We start from the raw sequence: 17,020 nt of genomic DNA, 5'->3' as shown, positions 1-17,020 counted from the left end.
CAGAACTCTCACTTTTCTTACCTGGAAGTCGTCTGTGGGGAACTGCAGCATGTCTCTGAGAACATCACTGATGATCTCAGTTTTCCTCTGTAGGAGCACATTCTCATAATCCAGAGGCTCAATGATCTTTGGCTTTACCTGAAGGAACAGATGACTGAATTAATCCAGCTCTTCACATTTTGTTGTAGTCATTTACAGCATAAGCGCACAACCTTAATGGCAGTCTTTTACTGTAGAGTTGTCAAGGGTATTATTATTGCACGGGATGTGAGATAAGTTACAAAAGGAAATCTGTCACAGTGCATGGACAACAAGTTGCCATTGTCCTTTCACAGCATTACTGATTGAAAGCTACAGATGTAGAAACAGAAACAGAGATGGCAATGAATGTGGGTTACGGTAGAAGACACTGGTGGGTGTGGGTGTGTGTGTGTGTCTCACTGTACCAGTCACAGTGGGCTGAGCTCAGATTTAAAACCTCAACAGGAGGAAGATACACCCTGACCAGGAGTTTTAACTTAGAAGTAGACCGTGCTGTATTATAACAAAGATTACTTTAAAGCCTTGATGCCAGACAGTAAATAAGATAGCAGAGCCCAGTTAGTGAGGTTAAATTCTCCTGTCACTGCAGACATCAGCTGTAACATACCACAGAAAAGACCCAAGGGGTTCCCCCCCCACATGTCCTCCCTCACAAAGTCTGATGTTCACCAGTGATACACGCCATCTCTGTGGACATGGATATTAGACTAAACCAAGACAGTTCTGTGTTTACAGAACCAGTTAATTAGAAGGAAATAGCTGTTCTGAACAGCTACATTTCTCTACACATTAAGGCCAACAAATGTATTTGAGTGTTCTTTTGCAGTTTCAGCCCTTGTAGCTAGATTAAGTAGCTATACTATGTTTTCTGTGTGGGAACTGAAGCTTAAAACTGTAGGTTTGCCTTTGTTTTTAAACTCCATTTTACTAGGATACCTGCCAAGTATTGTGAAGTAAAACATGAGAATGAAGAAAAGAAGGGGTTTTCCAAGCAAAATCACTAACAGGCACCTCAGTGAAAAAAAAGTTATGCCTTGTGTGCAAAAAAGAAGAAAAGGCTAAGTTTGCAGTTTGCAGAGGACAAGGACGAAGAGTTACCCCAAGAACAGTTGACATAATAGCAAAATACCCTGTCCAGAAACTTTGTAGCTCAGGACACAGAAAAAACATGTGGCTAAGGTGACAAGGAGAACCATGGCATTTATCACATTTATTTTCCACTTCTGGATACAATTCAGAAAGTCTAGACTTAGAGAAATGCACCCTGTGTATGACCTTAAATTGAGTAAGTCCAAGACAAGCACAGGAGGTGGAAGATCGTACCCTCGCTATAGCCTGTTCCCAAGACTCATCATGTATTTGAATTCCTAGTTCTCCTTCCCACGTACACTTAAGCTTAACATTAGAGTGGTTACTAAAAGACAGGATAGCATCATAGAGTTTGGAAATGGTTCCTCTGTGATGAGGAATAAATGATAACGTAGTTTCCCACTGCTGTTCTGGAGGTAAAGAGGGGAAATTTGGGAAACACTTGGCAACAAAATTTCGAATTTGAAAATAGCGAAACAAATGGGTAATAGGGAGATTATAACGAGAAGACAAGTTGGGAATACTATCGAAAACAGCATTCACATATAAATGTTTGAACTGTTTTATACCCTTGTCACACCACACTGAGAATGTCGAGTCCAAAAGTGAAGGGGGAAACAAATGGTTGTCGCTTAGAGGACCCGAGGAAGACGGCATTACAAAATTAAAGTGACGTCTAAACTGAAACCAGATTTTGAGTGTGTTAAGAACCACCTGATTATCAGTGTACAGAGAGGGTTTTACGGGTAAAGAGGAATAGAGCAAAGCCGGTAAAGAAGAGCCCTTACATGATGATAGCTCCAATTTACACCATGAGGAACCAGAAGATTTTAGCCAGTAGCAAAGTTTATGGATGTGAGCGGCCCAGTAGTAGGCTAAAAAATTAGGTAATGCAAGTCCTCCACTAAATCTGCATCACTGCAGCAAAGTTTTAGAAACCCTAGGTGGCTTCCCTCCCCAAATGAAAGAACCAATAATCTTGTCCAGTGAAACAAAAAAAAGTTTCGGCAAAAATAAGGGAATTGACTGAAATAAAAATAAAAATTTTGGTAAGATGTTCATTTTAACAACATTAATCTTACCGATTAAAGAAAGGGGGAGATTACCCCATCTTTGAATATCAGATGTGATCCTTGATATAAGAGGAGACAAATTTGCTGGTTTAAGGCCAGCTAGAGAGCGAGTCACGTTAATCCCTAAGTACTTAAACCCAGATGGACTGAGACGAAAGGGTAGATAGGACTGTTGAAGTCGACGTGCTGCCGTATTAACAGGAAAACACTCACTTTTCCCCAAATTTAATTTATAACCTGAAAACGAACTGAAGTTCTCCAGAATACTTAAAACAGCAGGGATGGAGCATGCAGGGTCAGTCACATATAATAACAAGTCATCCGCATACAATGATACTTTATGTGTAATTCCATTACGGATGATTCCCCTGAATACAGAAGAAGATCTCAATGTAATAGACAGAGGCTCGATGGCAATGGCAAAGAGTAAGGGAGACAAAGGGCAACCTTGACGACAACCATGACCCAGCGCAAAATAATCAGAGTAAACATCATTAGTATGAACACTGGCCTTGTCATTTTTGCGAAGGAGCGCTATGGTTGCTTGTGTGAAAGTAGGTGATAATGAACCCGTTTCCAAGGATTCGTTAAACACAGACAAAAGCAATGGAGCCAATTTACCAATAAATGTTTTATAAAATTCAATTGGAAACCCATCCGGGCCCGGGGCTTTATTAGACTGCATAACTGTAATAGCTTTTAATACTTCTTCAACAGATAATGGGGAGTCCAATTGCCCCGCATCATTAGCACCAATAACAGGGTTTGAAAGATTATGAAGAAATGCATTCATTTTAGCTTTATCTGTGGGAAATTCGGACTTGTACAACAAAGAGTAAAATATTTTAAAGGTAGAATTAATTTCCAAGGGATCTGTAGTAATATTGTCATAAGAGTTTTTAATACTGGGTATCACATGCAAGGAGGCCTGACGTCGTAACTGATGTGCCAACAAGCAACTAGCCTTGTCACCATATTCGTAATATGAGCCACAACTGCGTAGTAATAAGTGCTCAGCCTCTTTAGTTGACATAAGATCAAATTCTGCTTGCAAATCAAGGCGCTGCTTCAGTAATTCTGAAGAAGGGTTCAGTGTATAACTTTGATCAAGGTTACTAATTGCAGCTACAAGTTCTTTAAGCCTGGCATTAATCTTTTTATTAGCACGGACAGAGTAAGAAATAATTTGACCTCTCAGGTAGCATTTAAGAGTCTCCCATAGCAGAGAATATGAAACAGAATCATCCTGATTGAAGGACAAGAACTCCTCAATAGAGCTTGAAATAAATTCACAAAAGTCTTTATCCGCCAGAAGGAGAGAGTTAAATCTCCAATGTGGAGGACTACGTTTATGGGTAGAAAGCTGAACATCCAATAGCAGAGGAGAGTGATCAGATATTACAATACCAGAATAGTCGGAAGAATTAACACACGAATTAAGAGTTCTGTCGATGAAAAAATAATCAATCCTGGAATAAGACTGGTGGACCTGAGAGAAAAACGAAAATTTTTTGATTGAAGGGTTGCGAAATCTCCATGGATCAACAAGATCATTCTGTTTCATAAAATCTGAGAATGTTTTAGACATAGATGATGGAGTCAAATTACGAGGACTAGATCGATCCAAAATTGGATCAAAAACACAATTCAGATCACCACCAAGGATAAGCAAATGTGTATTCAGAAAGGGGATGTTACTCAGCAATTAATTAGCGAATTCAGCATCTGATATTCCAACTAGTGAATCTAAGAGGCATGCCTGACCCAGCAATGCTGGGGTCTATATTGCCATTAACCATTCATAAAAAGGAAGAAGAAAAAGACCAAACCAAAATGCCAGTGGCCATGAAGAGTCGAAATGGGACAGACCCCCCCCCCCCCCCCCCCCAAACCCAACCCTGAACACAAATACACCCCAAGTCTCCACAGAACAAAGGAGACAGCAGTGTACCCCCAAAGTAGCAAAAATGATTCACCAAAGTGACTGGACTAATTGGAGTCTAAATAAAAATAAAAGCGAGAGAGGGAAAAACAACCTCTTGCCAACTTCTCTACAGTATAACAGTGTGCGCGTAACAGTAAACATGTTTGTTTTTTTTAAAAAAGGGGAAAAAGAAAAAGAAAACCAACCAACCAAAAAAGATCTCTCAGTACCAAATATGACTTCCTCAGAAGGAGAACTTTCCAACAAATCACCGAAAGTGCATAAAAGTAAAAAATAAATAAATACATACATAAAAACAACCAAACAAAAAATAAATAAATAAAAATTTAACAGAAACTAAAAACAACCCAGTCCTATGCAAATCAATGCAGCAAGCTTGGAGAAGATTGTGCCGGACTGGTCCGAAGTTCAAGAGTATATTATATGATTCAGTTTCAATAAATAACAATGAAAATAAAAGGAACCAGCACACCAACAATACAATAACTAGCACAACGGCCTAAGAAAACAATGCACAGGTGGCGTTAAACCTAACAAGAGCGTGAACCCTTAGCAGCATTACAGCATCAAACTGAGGGGCTATTGAGGCTCACCCAGAGATCAAAGTTTTGACATAATCACTGGCCTCCTCTGCTGAAACAAAGTCCTTCTCGACACCCTTATATGTGATGCAGAGTCGCGCTGGATGAAGCAGGCCATACCGAACACCTTCAATGCCACGGAGTTGCTGCCTGACCTAGTGATGGGTCGTTTGCGAACGAAATGGCTCTTAGAGCCCGGTCTTTGACGTGAACGACGCGAGCCGGCTCCTTATCGCGAGCCGTCACGTGGGGTTTTGTTTTTCTTTCTCTCAGCCTCTCGCACTTTTTTTTCGCTTCACTCCACACGCGAGCCTTGTGCTTTACGCTGGGCAGAGGGGGGAGGGGCGGTAGTTACACTCAGTAGCACAGGAACAGAGCCCGAGGGAGAGAGAGAGAAAGAGAGCCAGGGACAACAACATCACATTAGAAAGGTATAGTCAGTGTTGGGAAGGTTACTTTTAAAATGTATTCCATTACAGAATACAGAATACATGCCCCAAAATGTATTCTGTAACGTATTCCGTTACGTTACTCGATGAGAGTAACGTATTCTGAATATATTGGATTACTTAATATATTATCATGCTGTTTACAACTACATGAATGTACTATTGCTGTGATTTATTACTGTTACTGAAGGTCCGCGGCTCCAAACCGTAGTAAAGGGACCTCTGGCTAATACGGTGGGTTCTGTGTCGGGCTCGTAGCTGAAAACTAGCTTTACTTTGTTGTCTGGGTCAACTTTGCTAGCAGAGACAGAGAGAGGCGTTGAAAGGCTGCTCCAACGGAACTTATTGTTTTTGGAGGAAAACACGAACACGGTGTACAGTCGAGTCTTAATAGCTTACTTACAACTGGGCTCGTCAGGCACTCTTCTTGGCTGCAGTGGTTATTATTATATTTACATGCTTCCAGCTCCCGTTTTTGCTCGATGACAGCTCGTACTTTTCCTTTTTCTCCCTCCCTCGCTCACAGACACATAACGGGTATGGCAGTCCATTCTCCCTGCAGCACGGACTACACTGCCTATGATGCTACATTCTTTAGAGCTATACCTGTAGCATTCTGCCTGTTAGCTTAGCACAACAACAACAAAAAGGCCTCTCTCACCCAGGAAACACACAGAGCGAGAGCGTCACCCTGTAACCATGGCAACCGTAACGCTGCCACCTGGAACAACAGAACGTAGCTGTCAAACAAAACCCAAACAGCCCTGACCCGCGACAATATGAAACAGGGAAGTACTGCCGTGTAATCCATTTATTTCAACAAAGTAACTGTATTCTAAATACCACCTTTTTAAACGGTAACTGTAACGGAATACAGTTACTCATATTTTGTATTTTAAATACGTAACGGCAGTACATGTATTCCGTTACTCCCCAACACTGGGTATAGTAATCATCCACAACTATTTTCGGTTGCAGATGATAAAGGATTCAGAAAGTTTATTCATGCAGGCCCATATGACAGAGAATATGCATGTTCTTTTTGTTTTCATATTTTAATTTATATTTAATTGTGTTGTGGTTTGCAGTGTTTTGTGTTGTTTCACTTTAAATTTGTAAAAGGAAAAAGCTGAACATTTAAATAGTTAAAATTTGAAATGTGAATAGTTGATTTTTGTATTATATGATTTATTTATTACATTTTCTGTGGAGTGAATAAATAAAAGTATATTTACGGTGGCCCCTAGAGACAAAGCACGTACAAACTTCAAATCACGTACAAACTCCAAAACACGTAAAAACACGTACAAACTCCGAAGCACGTAAAAACTCAAAACACGTACAAAAGACAACAGAAGTGCTCCAGGATGCTGGGCGCAGTGTTGAGCTTTTGTTACCTAGTGGCTACTAGGGTTGCCAACTCCCTGAGAAATAAATAAGGGACACCTCGTGGCCAGGGCCGGGCGACCCAGTTGTCTTCACCCTTCCCAGTGTGGTGAATTTTTTAGCTCTTTTTTTGTGTGTGAAATTATTTTTTTTAACCATTTGACTTGAATTTGATTTAAGTAGATGCGTATTCTTTGTGATATCAACACATGGGAAACAAAAATCATTTAGCCATTTATTTTTAGCTCAAAATGACAACATTAACACAATAAAACAGGTCTCTTTCTTAAACAGAAGCCTGTCATGCTTAACTTTTGATAATAAAAGTAAATCTTTCTTTAAAAGAACTCTGTCCTGCTTAACTTAAAATTATATAAATTAATAGAAAACAATAGAAAGAAAAATATTCTTGTAACAGTGCACATTTAGTGCATTTAGTGCAATTGGCTTCAGCAGAGGCATTATTTCAGCTTTTGCTCCCGTTTGTAAACCCACTTGTTCCCATGATTACGCATCATAACTCATCATCATTATTCATCTATGTATTACTTTTATGTATTACTCATCTATTTGTTGTAATCATCTATCCTTGCAGTTGTTTATTACACAAAATAAATTATATTATCACACTTCTGGCCACATAGCGCTGATATTCACTGCACATGCCCATTTTAACCTTAACCAGAGGGTTTAAAAACAAACAAACCAGTGTTTACCATATCTGCTTCTGCCGTGGCCTGGTGGACAACAATTGGTTAAGGGTTCCCTGAGCTTTCACGCCCCATCATGTTCTTCATGTGCCCACCATTAGAAGCAAGCCTGTGGAAAAAGTGCGCCGGCACACAGTGCAGTGCGCTTTATAGGTGTTATCGTGCACTTTTCCAGCCAGGTGTTTTCCTTTTCCCATTCTTCCCTGCACTTTTGCAGCCTTTTTTTCTTTCTCTGAGAGGAACAAACATTGCTGGTCTAATGCTGGGCTCACACTGTGCGATTTTTTGGCCCATTTTGAGCCGATTTTTGAGTCGTGCGACCAATTTGGTGATCGGCCCGATTTTGGCCTTCATCGTGCATCGTGTAGTATATGTCGGGTAACGAGAAGCGATTAACACCTCACGACCAACTCCCGATCATCAATCGCTCGTGAGGGTGTCACCGCAGCAGCTCACACTGCTCACACGCAAACACGTAAACGTCGGTGAAAAAGACGGAGCAGCACGGCTGTGCAGCGTGTGATCTGGACACAAGCGATGGAGGCACAACTTGTAGAACTTTGGAAAGCTCATCCGAGCCTTTTCGATGTGGCATCACCAAATTATCACGACCACAACAACCGTGAAAATAGTTGGATTTACATTGCTGCTCAATCACAGCTGCCTGATCAGTGTTTGTCATTAGTAATTTAGCAAAGTTGATGGCGGTGTGTGTCTGTGTGAGTGAAAGACAGAGAGGGAGAGCGAGCGACAGATTTTCTGTTATAACCTTAATTTTATGAAGGCACAGTGTGACTCAGGTCGCATCAGAGCATCGGGCGGTATAGTGTGAGACCTGCATCGTGACCTACGAACTTATAACCCATGCGAGCCAATCGTGCAGTTTGAAAATCGCACAGTGTTTGCCAGCTTCAGGTGTACTGTCGTCTGAGACTTGCACCGCAGTGTCGGCGTTTGTTTCCCTGTTGGCCATGCTTTTTGTTGTGGTCATCTGTTGTCTTCCGGTATTTTCTCCGCAAGCGACCTTTCCTCAACCAATGAGATGAGCGGTAATCTGAATTGTCATACTCGTCATAAGTGTGCTGTCAGCTCATTGGTCACAAAGCAGGGGCGAGGCTGGGAATTATGTTTTCAAACAAAGCGTTAATTACATTAAAACTTATAGACTACTTTTGATTCTCACTGTATTACGGGACAAAGTGCGTCCCTTATTAGCTCAATACGGGACGTGTACTTTTGTTTCTAAATACGGGACGATTCCGTTTTTTAAGGGACGGTTGGCAACCCTAGTGGCTACACAAGCCAGCAAGTACCGATGACCGGATTTGGTGTGTGGTAGTAACAGTTAAATGAACTTTTTTAAAAATTATTTGAATATATATGAGTGCCTGTGTATAAATACACAAACAATACACACATGCTTTCAATTGTGTAATTTAAGTGATCTAGTAGCTCTGCTTTGGAAGTTCAGTTCATGCTAGAAATGTGTTTTGGAGTTTGTACGTGTTTTGTCTCTAGGGGCCACCGCATATATTTATATATAAACATATATAAATAAAACCACTTTTTTTTTACGTTAGTAATTCCTTTTGTGCATAATTTTAAATTATTGTTAATAATAAATTAATTAAAGCAACAAAACAACCTGAAGAGCCGGTTCGGAGCCGAAAGAGCCGGCTCTTTTTAGTGAGCCGAACCGAAAGAGCCGGATCTCTAAAAAGAGCTGGAAATCCCATCACTAGCCTGACCGTGTTGAATGCAGCACGAGCCCGTGCCACCCTGGCGGTGTAGTCGGGAAAGACTGAGATGGTCTGGTCTCCAACTTTAATCTGTCGGCGTTCTCTAGCACGTCGTAAAATGTCAACACAGTCAGTGTGGTAATGAAACCTGCATACAATGGCTCGTGGACGGTCGCCAGGCTTAGGTGCGGGCTGGAGGGTCCTGTGCGAACGATCCAAAAGCGGCTCCTTCCCCAGATCAAATGCTTCTTTTAGCAAGGAAGCTACGGCAGCAGTGGTGCACGTGTCAGGGCCCTCTGGTACTCCCACTATCCTAACATTGTTGCGCCGAGACCTGGACTCCAAATCTTCACACTTACTTTCCAGCTTGGCTACATGAGCTGTGAGGCCCTTGATAGTGTTTTTCATCTCAGCTACATCATCAGAGCAGACAGTAAGTGCGTGCTCCATCTCCTTGACCGTACCTTTTAGCTCAAACATGGTAGCATCATTGGCAGCTTTATCGATCGCCAGCTGCGTCTTCACCGCCTGCAGGTCGAACTTAATGGTAGACAAAGCATCACTCAGAGTATCCTGAAGTTCCTTTTTAAAGATGTCGGCGATATCTTTCCTCAGCGAAGCCAGCAACTCGACCTTGAGAGCCTCAATATCAGGATTAGCTTGACATGTGGGGGGCATTGCAGGAGACGACGGCTCACTCGAGGGTGTGGTCGCGGTTTGCAAACTAGGCCTCAGTTGTGTTTGAATAGTACTGCGGGTTTTAACGTTTTTTGCTGCCATTTTACGCCGGCCCGAGTAAAACTTCTCAACAAGACAATCCACAAACCAAAACAGGACTGGAAATATGGCCAAAAGCGCGAATAAATAACAATTTAATCGAAATCGGCGGGAGCTCCCAGACTCACGTCCTACTCCATCAAAGCTCAACCGGAAGTCAGATATAACACAAATTCTAACATCAATGTATGAACATACTCACTGTAATAAAGCTAAAGTGCTGATGTTTCGCATATGCAGAGTATTTACTACTTTGCCACCTCCATCAAACCACACTTCAGTCTTTTAAACCTGCTCTTTCACTCTTGTTGCTATCCTTAATGTCACAGATCACACACCAACACTCATCTCCACCCACTCCACCCTTGCCGCACTCTCTCCTTCACCTCTGTTCTTAATGTTCATAATTCAGTTCAGCACAATGTTATTTAAATAGCACCAAGTAACAGCACCTAGTTTTTTTGGATTTACTTAAAAAAAGATGTTAAGTAGATCCACCCAACTGTGTTAGCTCCTAAATCACTGATAAAGTTATCAACCTGACCATCAAGAGACCAACGCAGGTCACACGCAGCCTTTGTGACCGAAGCCATTGGCCTCTTGCCATCTGCGCCCCAACAATAAGACCTCTATCAAGAGTTTTCCTCTTACCCTCTTGACACAAAATAAGACACAACTGTCTGCTCAGAGCACGACTGGATGTTAAGTGCTAAATTGTAAAATGCAGTTTACCAGTGTGGAAGGATCTGCATTTGACATTTTTCGACGGATTCATTCAGAATTTTTTTATCCATCCGTATTTGACAAAAACACTGACTTCCCAGCATAGCTATGTACCTGCTTTAGTATGGATTAAATTAGTATTGAGAGCAGTTAGGAACTGATTCAACATCATTTCAGTTCCTAAACTGCTCAGTTACATGTCTAAAAAGCGTTTAGCTGTCACTAATAGCTGTAAAACTGTAAACTGAGATTTCTGGTTTCAGAGTGACCACTAGAAGTACACATGATTCAAACTATTTGGATAAGCCTCTTTGTCTGAATCCAGTGAATACATTAGAAAAATAAACAAATGTCTGCTCACAGAATTACATTTACATTAATCCAACCAATACTTTTGATGATACAGTGCAAATAGCTCTTAGTCCCTTGGATCTATAACAGCATGACAAGCAAAAAAACTTCAGTTCAAATTTCCAACTGAATGTTTGCCAGTGAGATCGAAGATAACAGCAAGCGGCTGTAAACTGTGTGACTTTCAAGTAATTCGTTCCCAGGCTATGGTGCTTTTTACTATTTTCTTCAACAAATGAGCTCTCTATCAACTCTGCATTTAACTTCTCAAACTCGCTAAGGCACAGGAACAGTTCATGAAAAAAGGGACTCACAAGTGCTTCATATCCTAAAAAAGATTGACATTCAACCCCCTGGAGAGGTGTGACCTACTATTTCCAATTTCCTTCAAATGCCCTTAAAAAAATCTTCAAAGTAGCTGTTAAAAAGAATCTATGCACTAAAAAGTAACAATCACATCTCTTCCATTTAGCAAGAAATTTCCAGATTAAAAAAAAACAACTTGTGATTTATTTCTGAAATATGGCATAAGTGCAACTCACCGTTGCTACCTGTGACCCTGCCTCCACCTCTGCCTCAATCTCAGCCAGGCTCTTGTACTGCTGTGGAGACTCTATCACCATCTCCTTTCTGGGTGTTTTTCCTGCCCGTCCCTGCATGGCGATCAGTCTTGTCTGTGCCTATAGCCAGATGTACGATTCTGACACTGGGCTACTGCCTTTAGTCTGTGAGTGCTGCCGGGGTCCAGTGACATTCCCTCTATACTCAGTCGCAACCGTCAAGCTTCTCTCTCCTGTTCTCTATTCCAGTCTGTGAGGGTGGGAGGGGCTCACAGCTGTCTGTGTGTGTGTGTGTGTGTGTGTGTGTGTGTGTGTGTGTGTGTGTGTGCATTTGTATATACAGTATGTGATTTGTGTGAGTAGGAGGGGAATATAATCACATCCCCATTAAACATTCGGAAGAGGCACAAATACTCGCCGGTCCCACCTACTACTAAGCTGAAAACTGAACCCAGCTAAAAAGGTAGGAAAAAAGAAGCAATAACTCAGATATACTATACTTACTTTCATTTCGAACACACTTAAAAGGCTATCTTAACTCTTTAAAATAAGGTGCAGTAAATTCCTAAACACTCGTCTCAAAAGACAATGCTATCAAAATGCATTGTACAGCAAACCATTACTTTATAGACCTTACCATTTATTCTAAATTGTTTGTCCTTCTTATACTGTAGTGCACTTCAATAATACTGAGGTCATTGAGGTTCATATTTGAAATGCCAGAAAATAAAGTTGGCTTGTCATTTGTTTGGTTGATCAACACCTCAAAGGAGGCATCTGAATTACTTTGTTCATGATGTGAACACATAAAAGCTACAAGCTTTAGTTTTACAGATGGATCCTACATTGGTTCCAAAACACTAAAGCTACTGTTGATATGAAAACACAGTCAATGGTCACAGTTACAGTATTTCAACAGTCTGCATTGAGAAAGTTCTACTCCCCGTTGCTGTTTTGCTCTGCTTTGAACTGTTCTTGTGCTGTATCCACTGCAGCAGGCACCCACAGCAGGGTCTACTAAAAACACACTCCCCCCTTATCCGGGTCTCAGATACAGCACACGCTCTCCTGCTGCTTCAGGAACACTTTGAGTTGCCCCTTGCTTATCCATACAGTCATCACTCTCTCTGAGGACAACCACTTGCCTTTAATCTTTAAGCAACAGAGGCGCCTCAGCTCAGCTCAGTTTTCCATCGAAGGCTGTGTTTCAGAAAGATGACATTTAAAGTTTTCAGTGAGGAATTACTTTTGCTAAATTTATGCAAATCCTTTATTTTGGAGGCTTTCTTTTCTCTATTAAGCTATAATTCACACAACTCCAAAACACACTGCTGTTTATGAGCCATGGAGTCTTACTGAGTCACACACACACAGTTAATAACTCATCCAATTATCTCCATGAGGTGTGAATTTATGGCTCCCTAGTGCAAACAGACTGTAAGAGGGGGAGGTGGGACATCACAGCGCGGAGATGACATGCCATGGGTCAGAATGACTTCAAAGGCCATCATTTCTCCACTGCAGTTTCAGATCCATCGCTCCTAACAAAATGTAGCACACAGGCAGGCAAGCGTGTGTGAGTTGTGTGAGCGTGTGAGACTTTTTTGTGCTGCAGTTTCCTTTGATCATTTGCATAACTTCTTTTAACTGTACAAGCTTCAAAGAGACTTGCTGAAATGTAGCATGCAGAGAAATTATTTCCTCTAAAAACAACGGAAAAGTGCACCATTTATTATCCAATAAGGTGCAGAAGAGCTTCATTATGGTCCAGCAAAAACAGTAAAAGAAAGAGCAAGTAACTGCTGGAAGGATTTTAGTTAAATGTGGTTCATACACTGGTTTATATCAATTAGGGTGGTTGTGCAGAAATATAGGGAGGGTAACATTCAATTCAATTTTATGTATACAGCGCCACATCACAAAAACAGTTGCCTCAAGGCGCTTTCTATTGTAAGGCATACCCTACAATAATACATACAGAGAAAAAAAACAACAATCATATAACCCCTATGAGCACTTTGGCGACAGTGGGAAGGAAAAACTTCCTTTTAACAGGAAGAAACCTCTGGCAGAAACAGGCTCAGGGAGGGGCGGCCATCTGCTGCGACCGGTTGGGGAGAGAGAAGGAAGACAGGATAAAGACATGCTGTGGAAGAGAGACAGAGATTAATAACAGATATGATTCAATGCAGAGAGGTCTGTTAACACATAGTGAGTGAGAAAGGTGACTGAACAAGAAATACTCAATGCATCATAGGAATCCCCCAGCAGCCTACACCTACTGCAGCATAACTAAGGGAGGATTCAGGGTCACCAGATCCAGCCCTAACTATAAGCTTTAGCGAAAAGGAAAGTTTGAAGCCTAATCTTAAAAGTAGAGATAGTGTCTGTCTCCCGAATCCAAACCGGAAGCTGGTTCCACAGAAGAGGGGCCTGAAAACTGAAGGCTCTGCCTCCCATTCTACTTTTAAATACACTACGAACAACTTGGGTTGTAAAGAGGGGGGTAATCGGGGTGACTTTGAAGAGGGCTGTTCATCCAGTTGGAAGTCAGCAACAGTAAACTCTGTAACAATAAAGGTGCTATTTTTTCACTGGCTTAAGAAAAGCTTTTTTTTTTCTAATCACACATGCCAGACAGCTTTCAATGAATCCAGTCGTTAAGTCTGACGTCACTAGCCGTGTCTGGGCCTAAACTCCGCTGCAGGTCCATATATCAAACGATCACTATGGCATCACTGAGAGTTGAAAAACTGTCTAAAGTCTTTCATCTTTAATAAAATGATCAGCGTTCTGCTCTACCAGGTGTAACAATTGAGTTTAACATCCAGGCATCCATGAAAACGGAATTTATGACATTTAACGGAGTTAGAAGTTAGCAGGAAGTTAGCTCGCTAGCTTCTATCTAAACACAATATAGCATGTCCTGACTGCAGGGTTTTGGAAACAAATTCAAACGTACAGCTCTGTTATCACTTCCAACATAAATGAATACAGAAAACGGCAGTGATGTTTATAGGATTACTGAAGTTTGGCTAGCTGGTATATAATGATGTGCTACGTGACCGCTAGCGACACAGCTATGTCAGCATAACAAGCTCACTTTTTTTTCCACTCGATAAAAGTAAACATGAGTGTTCTCGGTGGTCAGGTACAAATGTAATCGCATGGCAGGATGCTGTAAAAGGACCAAACTTCAGCCAGGAGAACAACTGAGATAATCCATTCACAATACGAGGTTAGTCATTCATATACTGCTGCATGGGCTGTGCTGTAGTTACATCCTAAGGTTTTAAAAACTGAGCTTAAATAAATGATTAGCGGTAAAATAAAAGCCGAGGGAAGTCAACAGTGATCACTGACTGTTTTAGGAGCTTTTTGAGATTAAATAGAAGAAAATACAAAACATTAAACATGTTAACAACACAAAAGCCATATTAAACACAGACTACTTTAGGCCCGGAAATAGGATTCGTCATGTCATCACTTAACGACCGGATACACCAATTTTTTTATTATTATTTTTTTTTTATTAACAAATGGAACAATACAGTCACAAACAACATAACACAATATAGTGCAAATGAACTCCCGTGGAGGATAAATAAAAAAAGAACAGTCAATACAACAAAACTAACAGCAAGGATATGGGCAGAGGGGGCTAGACAAAAATTCACAGTATTAACGGGAAAGAATTTTAAAAAAAGAGAGCACAGGTTGACACACAATAGAGGTAATGATCAAAACAGTAGCAAATGGGAAATGTCATCATAGATTGTGGCAAATCTGCTTGACTTCAGTTTTTTAAGTGACATGAAATAATGTTTGAAGTCATTGATGAACCATGTAAAGGATGGGTTTTTTTCCTCCATTTACAACAATGTATATGGTATTTACCTAACAGGATGACAATATTAATCACAGTAGAGACAGATGGATGTTGTTTAGCCATATAGAAAATAATATCAGAAATATTAAACTGGGGGATATCGTTGATCTTGAGGGATAACCAGCTGTGTAGTTCTAACCAAAAGGCAGCTGATGCAGGACATGAGAAAAACAAATGGTGTAATGTTTCACAGGCTGAATCAGAAAATGCACACTGATTAACCTCAAATTTGAACCTCCTCTTTAGAAATTCAGACACAGGATATATATTATTAATTATCTTGAAATGAGTTTCTTTTACTTTTGGGGAGACAGGCCACTTGATGAATTTTGAGAACGCCTTTTCCATGAGTGACTGATCCCCATGAAGGGCCTGCAAATATTTACCTGAGTTAACCTCTTAAGCCCCAACGCCCTTTGATACGGGGGCAAAAGGCAGGAGATCAGGTAGGCTTGGGGCTTAAGAGGTTAAACCCCTGTAAAAGAATAGATTTGAAATTCACACTGATAAATTTATTGTTACATTTACTATCATTTAGGTTGCAGTTACCAATTTTTAAGTTTGGCAGCGCTGGATTGACCTCAGAATGAAGCATTGTGTTGCGTATCAGCTGCCTTAGGGCCAAAGGGATAGCACAGCAAACTTTTCTGTATTCTTTTAATGGTCGTGTCTCTTCGAGAAAGACATGTAATCCAATAAAGCACCACTCGAATCCAGCAAGTCAGTTACAAACAAGATACCACTCTCAAACCAGTTCCTGTTAAATAATGTCTTTTTGTTAGCAGTTATCACTCTATTGTTCCATAAGGTCGACATGTGAGGAGAAAAGTTGTGTGTAAACACCATTTTCCAAAAATGAAAAATCTGTTTGTGAAAATTAGAGAGTGTAACAGGTATTTTACTAGTTTCAAAGTCACATCTTAATAGAAAATCAATTCCTCCTAGTTCCTTAAATAAAGATCTGGGTATATGAAACCACATGGAATCAGACTGAGATAAACAAGCTCTGAGCCAGTTGATTTTAAAAGTTCCGATCATTGATTCAAAGTCTAAGGCTCTGACACCACCCTTCTCATAGTCTTTAACCAACTGTGATCTCTTAATATAGTGGGTTTTGTTTTTCCACAGGAATTGAAAAATAATTGAGTTAGCTTTTCTAATATTTTGGGGAGAAATATAAAGAGAATGACATGGGTAAATTAATTTAGAAATACCTTCAGCTTGGGAAAGGATGACTCTGCCAAATATAGTGATATCCCTGGTCGGATACACCAATTTTTGCACACGTAGTAATTTTCCCTGGGCCTTTCTCAATGGTTGTATCCCAATTCAGGGTCTGCAGCCTTAAAGGCCGATTACGTCACCGCGACGCGACGAAGGCTGTCCCAATTCGAAGGCTGCTCGAAATGCGGCCCTCAAATGCGTCCTTCATTTCAAGGACGTGGCGGTGTAGACTTCGTGGCCCAACATATCCCAGAATGCATAGCGCACCGGTGGGTGTGGATAATTTTGCCGAAAAAAAACGGCGGATGAGGGACGCCCGAAGAGTAAACTTTAAGTAAGTACTGAATATTATGTCACTTATTTATGTGCAAATGTTTAATAACGAAGAACATTAAAACATTACTGTTGGTCACATGTCGGCAAAGTTATGTGACATTAGTGACGTTTGTACTAACTTGGTTTTAAAGCCTTTACTTTAAAAT

The 17,020-nt window shown here is 40.7% G+C and overlaps 1 protein-coding gene across 3 annotated transcripts in view; it reads right to left on the bottom strand.

Moving 5' to 3' along the window:
• LOC102779054 (dedicator of cytokinesis protein 9-like) overlaps nt 1–17,020 on the bottom strand; it is a 61,889-nt gene that overhangs the window by 38,602 nt on the left and 6,267 nt on the right. For all 3 annotated transcript variants that reach the window (XM_087835916.1, XM_087835914.1, XM_087835915.1), the window contains exon 2: nt 22–138. In XM_087835916.1, coding sequence (XP_087692042.1) covers nt 22–138 — 117 coding nt within the window. The remainder of the gene's footprint in view (nt 1–21; nt 139–17,020) is intronic.

Source organism: Neolamprologus brichardi, chromosome 23 (genome assembly GCF_056152115.1).
Source record: "Neolamprologus brichardi isolate AB-2024 chromosome 23, ASM5615211v1, whole genome shotgun sequence".
NCBI lineage: Eukaryota > Metazoa > Chordata > Actinopteri > Cichliformes > Cichlidae > Neolamprologus > Neolamprologus brichardi.
This window is presented reverse-complemented; position numbering and strand designations above follow the sequence as displayed.